The sequence below is a fragment of the Balaenoptera physalus genome (assembly GCF_965194825.1).
Source record: "Balaenoptera physalus genome assembly, chromosome: 10".
Lineage (NCBI taxonomy): Eukaryota > Metazoa > Chordata > Mammalia > Artiodactyla > Balaenopteridae > Balaenoptera > Balaenoptera physalus.
Window position 1 is genome coordinate 112,061,703 of NC_138889.1, and position 16,251 is coordinate 112,077,953.

Sequence of the window (16,251 nt, forward strand, 5' to 3'; positions counted from 1 at the left end):
GTCTCCAGCACTTGTCCCACTACTGCCCCAAGGCCTTTGCACTGGCTAGCTCACCCTGTGTCTCTTTTAAGGCTTTGCTCAGGGTCGCCTTCTCAGGGAGGCCCTGCTGACCCCAAGCCTGCCACATTCCTCGGCACCCCCAGCGCCCTTCCTGCAGCACAGTCTAACTATGCATTGTTTACTGCCGGTGGGTGTCACCAACGCTCAGGACCGCCAGCGGCAGGGGCACGCGTTGCACTCTGCGGTATTCTGAGTTCTGAGACCAGGTGCTCAGAGTGCCTGCGAGCATTTGTTGAACAAACACATGCGTCTCTTGGGAGAGCCAGTGGGAGGGGAGGTGGCACCAACAGCTGCTCTGTGCCCCGCGTGCCAAGGATTTCAACTGTTCTCTCATCGCCCCAGCACCAACTCTCCAAGGGAGGGATGGTCGTCACCCATGTTATGTTGAGGACAGCAAGGCACCTGCCCTGGCCACCTGGTTGCCAAGGAGAGGAGAAAGGGCTCAGACGAAGCCATTCGGTGGAAGTGAGCTGGGCTTGGGAAGCGGGGGAGTTGGGCTCACTGTCTGGCCAGGGAGCCCTGCCAAGGCCGGAATTGTGACAAAGGCAATACCCGCTCCCACCCAGATCCCCAGGCCCAGGCTGCTCATCAGAATCTCCTGGTGAGTGGCCAGTGGCTAGTGCCATGGTCCCACCCGGACCAGACAGATAAGGATCCCTGGGGCTCTGGGTCTTCCAAAGTCTCCTGGGTGCTATTGCCCCAGGAGGGTGAGACCCCACAGAGCGGTGTTGAATGAATAAACAAGAGTGCACGGAGGAGGAGGATTGGTGGCCGGGCCCAGCAAGCCACAATGGCCACTTAAACCAAGGGGGAGCTATGGCCAGGCAGAGTTCCAGATCCAGGGAGGCGGCAGAGAATGAGCTGGATCAGTCCTGCCCTAGCATCCTGGTTGCAGAGACAGAAGTAATCTAATGCCATGAAGTACAATGCGGGGTGTGGGCAAGCTGCGTGAGGACAGACCAGCCAGCACGGGAGGGCGAGTGACTCCGGGCACCCGGCAGGTGTTGGAGGGAGGGCCCTGCCTCGGAGGAGACCTGAGCAGAGGCCTGAGTGGGACTAGGAAGTGAGTTGAGCAGGTGTGAGGGTGGCGGATCAGTAGGGCAAATGCCCCCAGGTGGGGCGGGAGGAACAGCGCTAGGGCAGCCGTGGGGAGGGGGCTGTCGTGAGGACAGCTGGTGGTGCAGCAGAGCCCAGGACATGCTGAAGGGGGGTGTCCAGAGGCACAGTTCCCAGGTGCCTTAGCTTGGCTCCAGTGTGGCAAGGGGCCCCCAGCGAGAGGAGCCTGGCAGCATGAGGCCCGACCCCCGGCCGCCACCAGGGCGGAGATGGAGGGTGAGAGGGACGGTGGGGGCATGCCGGTGGCCAGGCTGCCTGCGGAGGGGTACTCACTGGCATGATGGAGAACTGCATGAAGAGGCAGGTGAGCTCCAGGGCTGCCAGCATGTACATGAGCAGCATGACCCAGGGCAGGTCCAGAGTGCCAGTCCCGCTGGGGGACTGGCCCTGGCCCCTGGAGGCCCTGACTTCCCGCATCCTGGGCAGGCGTTGCTGGGAGACCCCGTAGGGATCCAAACAGGAGGCTGGAGGAGCGGGCAGGGGGCAAAAGTCCTGCTGTGCCGGGCAAAGGTGCTGAGTCATGGGGCAGGAGGCAGGCGGCCCTGACAGGGCCCGTGGGAGAGGACGGGGATGCCGGACGGGGCATCTCCAGCCCCTCGCCGTGTGACATAGGGCCAGTCTGGATCTTGGAGAAGACCACAAGTGGCTCTCCCCCTCCACGACAGACAACTCTGGGTCTCTGGGCACACAGCCACCATGGAAGCGGAGAGAGGGACCCTCCCCCCCAGCATGGGCTGGTCTCAGTGCCCCATTTTTAGAGGGAAACAGAGGCCCAGAGTGGTTGCCGACTGCGGCTCAGGTAGGTGACTCCTGTGGGTGAGGGGCTGGCTGGGTCTCTGTGCTGGGGGGTTGGGGGGTCTTCAGGCCCACAGTGCACCCTCCCCCCCCCCCGCCACTACGGAGCGGCTTTCAGCGTGCGGCCTACTTTGCCCAGTTCCTCCAGCCAGAACCAGAGTGGCTTCTGGAGTGGCCTGGGGGTGGGGTTGGGCGACAGCTCAGCCTTGCAGGCCCCCAGCGGGGCAGCTCCGCCTCACCTCCGGCTGCGGGGCCCTGTCTGCTCCCCCCACCCCCATCGGCTGAATGAACACCCGGTACGGTTGGGCCGAAGGGCGGCCTTCAGAACCTGGGCCAGGGGTGGGGATGGGGTGACACCAAGGAGGGGACCCGGGGTGCGGGGAGCTTGGTGGGGAGCGGCCCAGAGGCTGAGAGCAGCGGGTCAGGGGCACCTGGCTGGCAGGCGCTCGACACCGCGCGGGATGTGGGTCAGGGGCCGCCCTGCTGGAGCGAGCTCGGGTACCTGCCTTCGCAGGGGTCAGCTTGGGCACCGTCCTGGTGAGGCGAGCCCTCCTGGGGTGAGCTCCGGCCTGGCCCTTCCGGGGCAGGGCTCGGGCACCCGCCCTCTCGGGGGACCTGGGACACCCACCCTGCAGGGGTGAGCTCCCCCGCCCCGGAGGCTGAACCCCGCCCCCTCCCGGCCTCCGCACTCTCATTGGCCAAACCTGACACGCCCCCCGAGGGCCCCGCCCCACCCCGCGGCCCCGGACCCTACGCCGCCTGCTCCCTCCCCGGCCCGGCTTTGCGCGGACCGGCTCCCTCCAGCTTTTCTCCCAGGTCCTCGGGGGAGGCGGGAATTCAGATCTCTCGAGCAGCACTGGTGTCCGGTCCGGGCTTGGGGTGGGCAGGGTGGGGAGGCGGAGGGGGCGGAGGGACTCGAGACGGGCTGGGAAGAAGGATGGGAGGGGGAGGGGTGGAGGGAAGGGGAGGGGTGGGGGCAATGCTTGTCTTGCCCCCCGGCTTACCCCCAGCCTAGGGTCTGCAAAGAGACCCAGAGGAGGGGCAGGGAGACAAGAGCATTTCTGGGAACCGCTCCTGGGCCCCTCCCCCCTCCCCCCTCCCCTCCCCCCCAGAGCAGGAGGCTGCTGGGAGTTCCTGAGACGCCGGTTTTCCTCATTTCACTCTGCGGCGACCTCACCGGCTTGGTCAAGGCCATCAGAGCCCCACGGTATGCAGGTTCACATGGCTTTACGCTGTCCCTCCGCGGGACCGGGCGGGGCCCCCTTGCAGCCACCCAGAGCCCCTGCCGGAGCCCCCCGGGGGGCACACAGACTCCCCCTTGGGTCCAGGCACGATTTCGCAGATAAGTAACCAGATGCCCATGCAGGACTCTGCTACTCCACCACCTGCCCCGCAGCCCAGAGCCAGGCCAAGTGTCAAAACCAACATCCCCTCCGCCGTGTGCTAACCACAGCTCACCAGTTTTCTAACTTCAGGGTCGAGAAGCCTGAGGCAGGAGGGGCAGGCAGCCTCGGAGCCGCCCCTGCAGGGCCCGCGAGGGCAGGCCAAAGTCCAGCAGTTAAGCCTGGAGCCAGGGAACCCCAGGCCTGCTGTGGGGCCTTTCAGGGAGGGGCTGGGGGCCCTAAGTCTGCAGGGGAGTGGGCCGTAGAGTGGGCCTGAGGTGGAGGAAGACTTCAGCCCAGATGCGTGGGGTGGGCGGGAAGGGGCTGGTTACTCACCTCTCCCTGCGTCACACACGGCCTACGATGGCGTGGAACTGGTTGAAGCAGAAGCAATGGGATCCAGCCGAAGTATCTGTCATGACAGGCTCTGTGGGCAGGGAGCTTCCTGGTCCCAGGGAGTGTGGGAACAGTGCCCTCCTAGCCCTGCAACTGCACTCCCCCTGGACCCACTCCCAGCCCTGGGGCGCTCACAGCCTCTCAGAGAAATGTGCTGAAGTTCTGGGTGAGGCTCATCTGAGCAGGGCTGGGGAGGAGGGCTTCTCAGAGGAGGTGACACCTCTGCAGAGTCCTAAGGATGAGCTGGCAGGATCCAAGGTGCTGGAGTCCCCCCCAGCACCACCACACACGCACTGCCTGGCGATGGGCTGCGACACAGGCGTGTACAGGCGTGTGTGTATGCACGTGGGTCTGCGTGTGTGGGAGAGGGCAGATAGTACCCAATACGTGGGACGCATAAGGAAATGATACACTGATTGCAAGCACGCAGGCTGGCTCTGCGTGCCGTGGAGCCGTGGCAGGGTCCTAAGCTCTTCTGTTCTAGAAGGAACCTCTAGCTGATCAGGGACCAAAGGGGGTGGGCCAGTGTAGAGACGCTTCTGCAGTCCTGAGGAGGGGGACGTGGGCTTGAATAGGAGGTGGCAGTGGAGCGGGAGAGTCTGCAAACGTGGGGAAGGCGCAGCTGACGGAGTGGGTGGTGTCCATCAGCTGAGAAGGAGCCAGGGTGTGAGTGTGGGATCTCGAGGGGAGAACCTGCTGGGGCTCAGTGCTCGAGGGGGTGGAGACGTGGGTCACACACAGGTGCAGGAGCGTGGGGTCTGAGCTGGAGGTACCACAGGGCGTCTTCTGCATCGAGATAGTATTTAAGGCTCTGACCCAGGACGAGATGAACCCAGGAAGGGGTTGATGCGGGTCCAGGGAACAGTGCCTGTTACTCTTACTATGCCCCGAGGGGCCCACCTCAACGTCACCTCTTCAGGGACGCCAGGGAGGTTTTGGCTGGGGCAGGACGAGGGCTGGGGGCAGGTCTCCGCCAGAGCTTACCTTCCCAGCCCAGGTGAGGCACAGTTTCAGGCCTTCGCCAGCAGGAGGGTGTCCAGACCCCACAGCAGCACCTGTGCCCCTCACAGCATCCCCAGGAGCTCAGACTCAGCTCGGTAGCTGTCCTTGAAGTCGCATCCTTACAAGGGGCACCCCAGCCCACCGCAGGTACCGGGGGCCTGGCCTCAGTTTGTGAGCACCATCTTGGAGGCAGTTGGTTAAGGGTCTGGGAGGGCGGGTGCAAAGCCCCTCTGCAGATGCCACAGGAGGGGCTGGGCTGGCAGGTGCCAAGAAACCTTCCAGAACTGGAGTCTGTGACTAGGCTCCTGGGGTTGTAGTCTGGGCGGGGGTTTCTCGGAGGAGGGGGCAGGGGCCGGGCCTTGTGTTGGTTCCGACTCAGCCCGTGGGTAGGTTCATGGGATTGAGGCCTTCAGGACATGGCCTGGCCACATCCCCAGAGGAGGCTCTGCCAGCCAAAGGGGGCTTCTCTGCTGGCCTCTAGTGATGCAGGGACCCCTGACCCCAGCGTCCAGGCAGAGGGAAGGCAGCAGGCTGCTCGGGGGGCAGAGGCCTGGGGTCCCACCTCTCACCCAGTAGCTCCGCCCTGCACCTGGCCCAGTGCTGGGACGCAGGGTCCCACGTGGGGAGGGGTGGGTCACTCAGTCCAGGGGCTCATGCCAGCGGATGGCCACAGCTGAGAGAGAAAGAGTCTTGGCGGGGAAGCACGGCCGAGAAGTTTGCTGGAGGTGGCCTCAGGGAGAGAGGCCTGTGGACCGGAGACCCCGGGGCCCTCAGGTGATGGCTGGGGTACACTGTGGGATGGCTGTGTCCCCTTTCTACCACGACCAGAGGAGAGGAGGACTAGGGGACCTTGCTCTTGGGACCCTCAAAGAGGTGCCAAAGGCCCCAGCTTGCCTGGGACGCGGGGCTTTCCATGTGAAAACAGGAACAGTCCTGGACAAGCCCGGCCAGCTGGCCACCCTCCCTCTCGGGTCCCTGGAGGCCAGACAGACTCACGCTGGGCCTTGAACTAGAGGAAGGAAGGAAAGACGCTGGGGTGGGGGACAGCCCGGGCAGCAGAGCAGGGGCGGGCACTGCAAGGTCACAGGCCCCATCTCCAGGGCCCTGGAGGAACACCTTACCCCAAGTTCCATACTTGGGCAGGAACTACAGCTTCAGAGGAGAGGGGTCCATCCAGGAAGGCGCTGGGGGGGGGAAGCGGCTAGCAGCTGGTGGTCTGGCCTGGCTACGGCCCGGGGGGGTGGTGGTGAGAGGGCAGAAGGGCAGCCTGGAGTCAGGAAAAGATTAGCCTTCCAACTTCACGGGAAAGCAGGGCTCAGAGACCGTAGCCGTACGCCTGTTCACCAGGCTGGGAGGGCGGAAACCGAGGCAGGACACGTGGCATGGATGTGCTCCTCTCCATGTGCTCCTGGTGCCTCAGTCCCCGAAACAGGCACATGCCCGAGGGACCTGGAGGGGCCCCGCATCGCCCCGAGCACCACCTCCTCCGGTCCTGGTCCCTCATCCCCCACTAGGAGGGACCGCCCCATGTTCTGACCATCCATCCCACACACAGCGCCTTCTGGAACCTCTACCCATCGGAAACTCAGTAGAGAATCCAGGAAGAAGCAGGAAGGACTTCCAGGACCCCAGAAGAGAAGTCGCAAACCCAGGCATCCCTTCTTACCCTAGAGAAGCCCCGTGGCCGGCACCAGTGCCTCCCCCTGCCTGGATGGCAGTTTCAGGGAGCCTGGCTATTTGGTCTCTCTTGGGAGCTGCCACGCTAACACCTCAAGAGGTGACAAGCGGCAGCTTCCCTTCTGGGCACCCTGGGACCTGGTGGGGGAGTTTCTGGGGCCCCTGCTGCCTCCCACCCCTGGGCCTCTGGTCCGACGCCCAGCTCGGGGGCGGCCAGGTCTCACACGCATTTTGCAAACCGCAGAAGTCTGAGGGATAGCCACGGCCTCTCGCCCTGCCCCTTCCACTGGGACTCAGCCCTGCTGGATGGACCGGTGAACACAGATGAGGGCACAAGTCAGACACCCCTGGTCCAGGCCCTGATTTGACAGTCGAGGAGGAGGGGCTGCCCAAGGTCACGCCGCCAACAGTGGCCGAACCGGGACCAGACAGGCTCTGCAGGCAGCCCTGCTGGGCCAGCATCTCCACAGCTTACCCGGCTTTGACAAGCATCTCATCCTCTCAAGCCTCAGTTTCCCCATCTGCAAAATGGGACAACGCTAATTCCTCCCTCGTAGGATACATGTGAGGATTAAATGAGGCAATTTGCACGTAAGTTGCGTGGCCGGGGCGGCTGCCTGGCACAGAGAGGGTGTGTTGCCAGCAACAGCAGGGTACCGACCAGGGATGCGGCTGAGCATCGGGCGTGTGTGCAGCCGGGTGAAACAGCCTGTGTCACATGAAGACAGACCCACCGGTCACTGTGATCTGTGTCCCACAGAGCCCCCCGGGTCGGGTGGTAGCACTGTCCAAGCTGCTTGTTATGTAAATACTGCTTCATCCTGTCTGACAGTTTATTAGGGAACTGCACATGATTTGGGGGTACAAATGCCTTTGTTGGGGTTGGAGTCTCCCTGCCAGCCCATGGCCCTGGGCTCAGAGCAAATGTCCATCCACTTTTCATTACAAAGGCAGCTGGTGGGGTCCTCAGTGCTCGGCTGTGCCCTGCCCACCCCTCTAGGTCTGGAGGGAGAGACCGATGATGCAGAGGGTGATGCCTCTTCTCAAGGAGGGGGCCACTGTGCCAGGCACGTACGGGCATGGCCTCCGAGCCTCATCAGGAGCCTTACAGATGAGAAAGCAGAGGCACAGAGAGGTTAAGCGATTTGCCCAAGGTCACACAGCCAGGAAGAAGCAGTCACTCTGCTCAACTCCAAAGCCCACAGATTTGCCCCTCGACCAGGCAGCGCCCACTACCTTGCCCCCTGCCCCATTCCTCTTGCTGTGCAAAGATGCCACTGGCAGGAATCTGGGCCCACTGGCACCCTGGGGGCAGCTGTGGGCTGTGGTCATACCCTCCTGTACCCCCAGCAAGGGCCTGCTGCCTCTCACCCCCCACCTGCACTCCAGGCCATGAGGCACCTCCTGGCACCATCCTCCGAACTCCCCTCCCTCTCCTTCCTCTTATCCCCCATCCCAGGCTCCCGGAGCCCTCATACCTGACCTCTCCCAGACTCCCAGCCCCTGGCCTGGCGCCCCGTCATTACCTGCTTCCCTGACTTCCTCGCCTCGCTCCCAACTGCTGGTCCTGGCACCTGCATCCACCACTCAACCACAGGACCCTGGACCCCCAGCTAGAACCCTCCGGGGCTCCCTGGTGCCTTCAGGATGTAGCCAGCTCCTGGGCCAGATGGATCCCCAGGCCCTGCAAACCTGCGACCCTCTCCAGCCTCCATCCAGCCCCCACCCAGCCCATTCCCTGCTCACTCTCTGGGCACCGGCTGCGATGGGCTGCGAAGGCCCTCAAGGCCTGGGCATGGCCACCTCCCTGCCTGGGACCCCCCTCCCTTCCCAGACTCCTCCTCCTTATCCCAAACCTGGGGTGGCCCCTAATGGGGGCTCCTGCTGTATCCCACTTCCCACCATCATAGCACAACTGCCCCAGTAGCTGTGGAGGTTCCGGGTTTGTGCCTGACTGTGGGCAGCTTGGAGGTGGACCCCAGGCCTTCCCTGGCGGCCCACAGGGTTCCCTTAGGGTGTGGGTTTATTTTTGGGGTGTGGACAGCTGATGGAGATTGTGGGGCACACGTGTCCCTTCAAGCCTGCTGTCTTATCTGCTGTTCCCCCAGCCAGGCACTTCTGCCCTGAGGGGCCTGTGTCTGCCCAGATGCCCGCTGGGCCTTAGCTCCCAGCCTAGAAATGGGAGTTATGGTTATTGGTTTGGTCGTTGATGTTGTTAGGTGGGCCAGAGTCCAGTTCCCTGACCAGGCCTGAAACCCGGGCCCCCCCCAAGTGAAAGTGCCCCGTCCTAACCACTGGACCACCAGGGAATTCCCCAGTTGTGCTTCGTAAGGGAAGGTCCACATGCGGCCCCCCAGGCCCAGCAGCGGGGGCAGGCAGGGGCGGCCAGGTGCAGGCCTTGCAGAGAGATCCAGTGACCAGCGGCACTGATGGAGGGAACAAGGCAGAGGACGCTGGGGTGAGGCCTGGCCCCTAGCAGGACCTGGCAGGAAGAGGAAGAGGAGGGGCTGGGGATGAGGAGGGGCTGAAGGGCAGCCGAGGGAAGGAGGGGAGGGGAGGGGAGGGGAGGGAGGGAGGGGGGAAGGGAAGGGAAGGGAAGGGGCGAAGGGGAGGCGGAAGGGAAGGAAAAGGGACGGGAAGAGGGGAGGGGGAGGGGAGGCTGAGGCCCTCACCTGGGGTCTGTAGCCTCTTTGTCTTTCCCCTCCTTGGCTCCCTGGCCCCCTGCCCACCCTGGAGACAGGAGAGGCCGCACGCTATTTACCACTAAGGTGTGAGTGACACCCCTCACCCCAAGCACCTTGGGGTGCTGGGATTTTTTTGAAAATGAGGCTTCCCCCTTCCACAGCCTTGACTGGCCACAGTGGGCAGATCTCGCCCCAATTTTAGCCTCGAGGAGACTCAGGGTCACAGAGAGTGAGGCCCTTGGCCAAGGCACCCACGGGGTGAGGAGGAGTGAGGCGGGCAGGCAGGCGGCAGTGGGGGAAGGGGGTGGCTGGAGGCTGCTCAGGGTCCGCCCTCCACTTTCCGGCCCCAGTGGGCTGGGTGGGCGGGCTGCTGGTGGTGGTGGTGGTGGTGGTGGTGGTGGTGGTGCCCTTTCTGGACACCAGGGGGCAGCAGGCGCCCAGTTTGGGGCCTCAAGGCTGCTGCCGGCGGGTGGGGAGGCGGCCTGGGCTGGTCTGGCTGGGGGCCCAGGGGCTGCCGCTCACATTGGGGACGGTTGTGGTCCCCCTGCCCGGGCCACTGGGGGAGGGAGGGGACAGGCACCGCTTCTGCGGAGCCCCTACTCTTTGCAGCCCTGGCTTCGCCGGGTTGTCCTGCTTTTACCTCCTGGCCTCTGTCCTGATCAGCTAGCTGCTGCTCACCTTGGAAACACGGGGGGGGGGGGGAGGGGGAGGGGGCGGGGGCGGGGGGAGGGGGCGGGGCGGGGGCGGGGCGGGGGGAGGGGGGGAGAGGCGGGAGGGAGTTGGGCAAACGTGGAGAGTGAGTGGATGGGGCAGCGGACAGAGTGGTGAGGGCTATCCTCCTCACCCGACCGTGGACGGGCAGCAGGCAGGCGGCTGCTCCCTCATCCTGCCCTGACTTGCGGTGGGAGCCTGCTGGGGGTGTCCCAGTGCCTGCCAGTACTAGGTGCTCAACTAATGTCTCACATGAAGTCTCTCCGGAAGCCTAGGAAGCCCCTGCCTCTTGTTCCTCCATGGCTGCGGGGGTCCAGGTCCTGCTGTGGGAGGGGTGGGGACCATCACGTCTCCTGCCTGGCATTTCAGCTGCTCTGAACACCACGCGGAGGTGTTGGAAGCAGGGTGGGAGAGGGGGTCCCTGGTGTACTCTGTGGGTAGAAGATGCTGATTCACAGGGGACCCCACTAGCTCAAGAAGACTAGACAGGAAGTTGGGGGGGGCATGGTGGGCATGAGGTCTGGGAAGGGGGGTCATGTGCTCATCCCCGATGTGCTTTTCTTGCTGTTTCCCTGGCAAAGTGAGCCTCTGGCCCAGGGGACCATCCGGTCTGTGTCCTGCGTGGGGGGAGGAGGAGGGGGCCCTGGTGGGACTCAGAGCTGGCCACAGAGGGTGTCTGAGCCGGGCCCTGAGATCCTCCTCGGTGCCTGCACCCCGCCCCAGGAAACCTCCTCAGCCCTGGGAGGGTCTGTCTGGAGCCTCGGATGACCAGTGGTCCAGGGGCTCCTGGGACTTTGAGGACCGAAACCAGAAAAGTCCCAGTTAAGGCGGGAAGAGGGGGTCCCCCTGCTTGAGACCCCGGGGGTCGGGGGAAGCAGCCCCGGTCTATTTTGGAGATGGGGCGGAGGAGCTCTCACGTCCAAGGCTGTTCCTGTTCCCCCGCTCCTCCCCCAGGGCTGCCCAGCCCCTCCCACCGATTCGGGGTCGGGGGGAGTGAGGACCCCAGCCCGGACCCCGAGTACAAGGCAGTCCCTGTAATCAGAGCTTTGGATTCGCGTTGTGCGGCTTGTGGACAGTCACCGGAGGGAGGCCGGCACCTGCGGAGGACGTGCCTGGCAGCCGCCCCGAGAACAGCCCGTCCTGGGGGGGTCGGGGGCGGGGCGAGCCAAGCGCGGGAACTCGGTGCGGGAGGAACATTCTCGCTGCGCGCGGGGCGCTGGGCCCCTGCCAAGGGCGCCAGGAAACCTCCCCCTGTGTGTGTGCGCGCGCGCGCGCAAGCACAGAGCTGGGCCGATCCGCCCGTCGCTGGGGGCTGGCTGGTTGATCTGTAACTCTCCATACCCCTCGGGGCCTCCAGGCCCCATCTTACCGGGGAGAAGGTGAGGCTCAGAGGGGCAGCGGCCTCCCCAGGGGGCCAGCCAGGCCGGCCCAGGGCCTTGGTGAAGTGCGCCGCTGGGTGACGTGCTTTGACTCCCCGGGCACACTGGGTGGGCCGCCGGGGCAGTGAGGGCCTTACCCTGGTGGGCGGGAGGTGGACAAGCTAAGATCTGCACGTGGGAAGGCTGACTTGGCTGAGCGGGAGCTCGGTCACCTCCCTGGTAGGATGAACCCCAGGGGTCAGCCATCCCTGGGAAGGGCCATACACCCACATGTGCCCGCCCCTGGCTCCAGGGCTTGCGGGGATATTTGCGGGGGTGTCAGGGGAAGTTAACCTCGGGACCCTTGACTTCTTTCCTCTCCTGCTTTTGTGCCTACCGGCCCCTCATAGCAGTCAGGGGGAGGGACTCAGGGCTGGGCCAGAGGCACAGATCAGCTGCCATTGAGCGCTGGGTGACTGCAGGCAGGTTGCTTAACCTCTCTGAGCCTCAGGCTCCTCCCTTGGCAAATGGACATCAAAACGCCTCCGTCTTCAGGTTCTTGGAATGATTAAATGAGGGAAGGAGGCCAGCCTCAGTGCAGGGCAGGCTCGAGGTAGCTAGTGTGGTCACCATTTGTCACGTCGTTCCAGACTCCGCAGACAGGGCGGTACCCTGGATAGCAATCGGAGAGCTGTGGGAAGGGCACAGACACAGACGCCCCTGCAGGGTCCCCAGAAGCACTGCTGGGGCTGGGCCCTGGCACACACACTGCCCCAGTGGGTCCCCAGGAGAAGGGAGGTTTGGGGCAGCCAGAGAGGCCGCTGGTGCCGAAGTCAGCCACCAGGGGGCAGCACGCGGCTGAGGATGGCGTTTCCCCGCCACCAGAGACCAGGTTGGGCCACTCATTCCGGCAAGCATGTTTCTCCTCCCTGGAAAAGGAGCCCACAATATCCACGGACTGTGGGGTGTTGTGAGGACTAAACGCCCCCGCCCCCCACCCCGGGCCTTAACCACTGTAAGCTGGAGCAAGTCCTTGAATCTTCCTGAGCCTTCCTTTCCTCACCTAGAAAATGCCAACCGGGATATACCCGTGCCATATACGTGAGTCAGGGGAAGTAGTGTCTGTAACGGATGACTCTCACTTTTTAGTGACTGAAGATGCAATGAAAGTTTGTTTCTCACTCCCATCCTGGTCAGGTGGGTGTGCAGAAGGCGCCGCGGGGCTGGTGGCTCTGCTCCACGTGGGCTTTCAGGGCTCCTGCCGTCTGCAGGCTCTGCTGTCCCCAGGGGTCCCCCCCTCCCCTCCCCCCCCCCCCGCCAGTGGGGAGGGGGGGAGGAGGACCGCTTGGTCGGTTTTGATGGGCCCCGCCTGGAAGTGCTGCAGAGCAATCCTGCTCACGGTCTGTGGCCCCCCCCCCCTCCCGGTCGCAAGGGGGTTGGGCACGTGGGCTTTCTGTGTGCTTACAGGAAAAGGCAAAGGTTTGGTGAGCTCATAGCTTTTACTCTGCTGCTCTTAGGCTGGATGAGGTGAGAGCTACAGAGATGTACCTGCAGGATGCCAGCAGGGGGCCTGGTGCTTAGGACTACCACCCCCTCCCCCTGCAAATAGGCTCCCCGTTCCTGCACATGCAGGATTGGGGGGGGGGTAGGGTAGCCACGCCCCTCCCTGGTTCTGCTGTCTGCACAAACATTGTTCCTTTTAAATGCTTTTTTCCTTTGGATACATTTTAAGTTACAAAAGCAGAGCCTGGTTGTTGTACCTAGACAGACATTTGCTTGTCAGAGCCCCTTGGTGGGGAGGACTGGGCCTCTTCTTAGTGCTGGCCTCGGCTCCCAGCCCTCCGCACCGTCTGTCCCTGGCGCAGGGAGGGACTCAGCCTACTACTGGGACCAGCAGGTTCAGTAAGCCAGTGGGTACCATCCTGGATCAAATTCAAGGTCACAGACTCAGAAGGTCACCTCCCTGCCCTAATGAGGTGACTGAGCGAGGAGGTCTCCCCATGGCCCCTGGAGAAATATAACTAGGACACCAGGCAGCTGGGGGTGGCCCTGGCAGCTGACCCAGCCTCTGTGTCTCCAAGCCTCCAGGTCTCCGTTCCCTCCCCCGTAAAACAGGTGAGGCCCAGCAAGGGATCCACAGACACCATCCCAGGCAGGGCTCGGCTGGCTGAGGGCTCCACAGCTGCCACGCTATGTGACCCAACATGTATGGGATGCCCACTTCCAGTCCTTGGAGACGGAACTCCAAGTCACATGCTGTTGGGCTTGTCACTGTGGGGGCCCTGGGACCCATCTCCCTGAACTCAGCTGGCACCCACGGAGGTGTCTGGTGTGCACCCAAGGCAGTCGGGACGGCCCTCCCGAGCCTGTCCTCGGACCAGGTCGTGCACGCGCAGGGCAGGGTCGCAGGAGGCCTGGTGCAGGGTCAGCTCCCGTAATTTATGAAGCGTGCACTAGGCCCCCTGCCCTTGGGGGGCCCAGGGCAGACAGGTGTTCATACCATGGGGCAGTCCTTGCCAGGGAGGAGAGTGCTGGCCCCCCTGGGTGTCCAGAGCAGGGCTGGGAGTGGGGTGGCTTCAGTCTTGTTGGAAGGGAGATAGCCTGGAGGCTGAGCCTGGGCTGGGGGTTGGCTCCTTCCCTGGCCTGCCCTCCCAGATGGCTGAAGCCAGGGCATCCTGACCTCTTGGGAAACCCTGGGGGCCGTGTGGTTCCATGTTTTGTGGTCACTACCCACTGTGGCCCTGTGCGTATGGCCTCTGGGGAGACTGGTGTGGCCGTGGCACTAGGGTGGGGCAAGGCCCTGCCTCCTAACTCCAGGCCAGGTGATATCAGCCCCACCCAAGGGGTCCACAGGGCCAGGGGAGTCTCTGTCATCTTCTTATTTTCCCGAAGATAAAAAGTTGTACTGGACTTCCCTGGTGGCACAGTGGTTAAGAATCCGCCTGCCAGTGCAGGGGACACGGGTTCAAGCCCTGGTCTGGGAAGATCCCACGTGCCGCGGAGCAACTAAGCCTGTGTGCCACAACTACTGAGCCTGCGTGCTACAACTACCGAAGCCCGCGCGCCTAGAGCCCGTGCTCCGCAACAAGAGAAGCCACCGCAACGAGAAGCCCGCGCACTGCAACGAAGAATAGCCCCCGCTCACTGCAACTAGAGAAAAGCCCACGCAGAAACGAAGACCCAACGCAGCCAAAACTACATTAATTAATTTAAAAAAATTTGTACCAACTGGACTTGTGGAAAACTTGGAATAGAATGCACAAAAAAGGGTAAAGAAATATAACACGAATCATCAACTTTGGTCCTGCTGTCAAGAGCCAAGAGTGGCAACGTGCCGTATCCCTTAGCTGGGCTGATGGCCTCTCCTGCTGGCCCTCATTCCAAACCTTGCCTCCACAAGCCTCCTCCAGGACACGTCTGCATGTTAGCAAGGAGTCCCGCCCCTGAAGGGACCTGGAACCCACCTGACCCTGCGGGGGAGGCAGGCAGGTTGGGTTGGGTCAGCCCCAGCTCACCTTTCTCACTGGGCTTGTGGGCTCACCCAGGACAGGGGCTGGGAGCTCAGGGCCCTCCTGGGCCCTCCAGCAGGTGCTTGGCCGTCCCCCTCCCCGCCTGAGCTGCTGGAGGCATTTCCTAGGCTCCCAGCCCTGGGACAGGCTGGGCCAAGGGGAAAGCAGCAGAAAGTAACGGTCTCCTGTGGCCTGGCCCAGATGGAATGGCCACTGGGGACAGCCAGGGGCCGCACCAAGGAGCGGGGGAGCAGGGTCATGGGCCTTGCCTGGCAGGTCCTTCCCTTTCTGGGCTGGCTGCTTCTCTCCTTGACACTGTGGTAGGGCCCACTGGCTCGCATGCCCTGTCATTCATTCTTAGGTGTGTACTTCCCAACCAACACGTTTCCTGGGCACAAATGAGGGGGTGCTAGCCTTCCAGGATGGAGGCAGAGAGGCGCAGCTCCTATAAGCAGCTGGACCAGGGCTGCCTGGGTGCCCTCGCGGCTGCTCACTGCTGCCCCTCCGCCCCCACCCCATCTGGCGGTTCCCTGTGTGACAAGGGATAAGCCTGGCCCAGAGGATCAGCGTACGCAGTCAGGGTCCCAGGCTGGGCAGGGCCAGGCCCACCCTAGTGGAGAAGCTTCCAGCGCCCTGTCCAATAGCCAGCCAGCCAACCCCCGGCCTGGCCAAGCCTGAAGTGGCTGAGCACCCACTCAGTGACGTAGCTCAGGATGTCACAGGGTGCCTAGCTCAGGATGGGCACGGCCAGTTTCCCATCCACTGGGCAGGACGGACGGCCCCAAGAGCTAGAGTCTCCAGACCCTGGCTCCAGGCGATTGTGGGACAGCTCTCAAGGTGTCTGCCACTTCGCCCTTGGAGAAAGAGTGGAGCAGAGCCTCCCTCCCCCGGCCCCCCAGACCCCTCTCCCCGCTCGCTCGTGGGCCTTAGGTCTAGCAGGTGTGTTAGGGCTCCAGGTGCGCGGAACCCTGCCGGGGACACAAGCCTCGGGCGCAGCAGGCCGCGCGGGGGCAGCCGAAGACCCTATCTAGCTCCAGCCAGGGACGAGCTGGCCGCGGCGGGTTAAAGGCCCGTCAACTGGCGCGGGAGGCCCAAGGGCGAGCGCGGGCGGCGGGGCTGGGTGCCCCCGGGGGGGCGAGTCGGGCCAGGCCGAACGCCGGTCTTGCCGGGGGTCGTCGCCCGCCGCGCCCGGTAGGGCGCGCCGGCCGAGGTGGTGGGGGTGCGCCCGCGCCACCGCCGCCGAGCAGCCCCCGCCTGCAGACAAAGGAGCCGGCGGGGGGCGGGAGCGGGGGCGGGGGTGGGGGTGGGGTGGGGTGGGGGGTGGGGGGGATGGGGCGAGGGGGCGGGGCGCCGCGGTGTCACGTTACCGCCCGCAGCGCCCTTTAACTCCGGCCCCGCCCCACGCACCGCCCCCTCCCCCGCCGCTGCGCGCGCCCCGCGCCCCGCCAATCGGTCCTCGCGCCCCGCCCCGCCCTCGGGTGGGTGTGTGCGCAGGGCCAATGGGCGGCGGGCGGGGGCCGGACCGCCGGAGGGGCGGGGGCAGCGCGGCGCCGGCCAATCG

The 16,251-nt window shown here is 64.2% G+C and overlaps 1 protein-coding gene and 1 long non-coding RNA gene across 21 annotated transcripts in view; one reads left to right on the forward strand and one right to left on the reverse strand.

The window, feature by feature from the left end:
* Positions 1 to 4,131, reverse strand: part of SLC67A1 (solute carrier family 67 member 1) — a 25,681-nt gene extending 21,550 nt beyond the window's left edge. For 2 of the 20 annotated variants that reach the window (XR_014268117.1, XM_082477681.1), the window contains exons 1-3: positions 2,474 to 2,825; positions 2,211 to 2,299; positions 1,450 to 1,640 (exon numbers count right to left, since the gene is read on the reverse strand). Coding sequence is in view for 15 of the 20 variants with exons in the window: in XM_082477681.1 (XP_082333807.1) it covers positions 1,450 to 1,640; positions 2,211 to 2,299; positions 2,474 to 2,666 (473 nt within the window). In the remaining 5 variants the exon portion in view is untranslated. Of the gene's footprint in view, positions 1 to 1,449; positions 1,641 to 2,210; positions 2,300 to 2,473; positions 2,845 to 3,689 lie in introns of those variants that run through there. The other 18 variants (XR_014268116.1, XR_014268118.1, XR_014268119.1 and 15 more) reach the window with 18 other exon arrangements.
* LOC309668200 lies at positions 1,647 to 14,470 on the forward strand. Its single transcript, XR_014268121.1, has 2 exons — positions 1,647 to 1,975; positions 13,297 to 14,470. It is a non-coding gene; the product is annotated as an uncharacterized lncRNA (long non-coding RNA).
* The last annotated feature ends 1,781 nt before the right edge of the window (positions 14,471 to 16,251 follow it).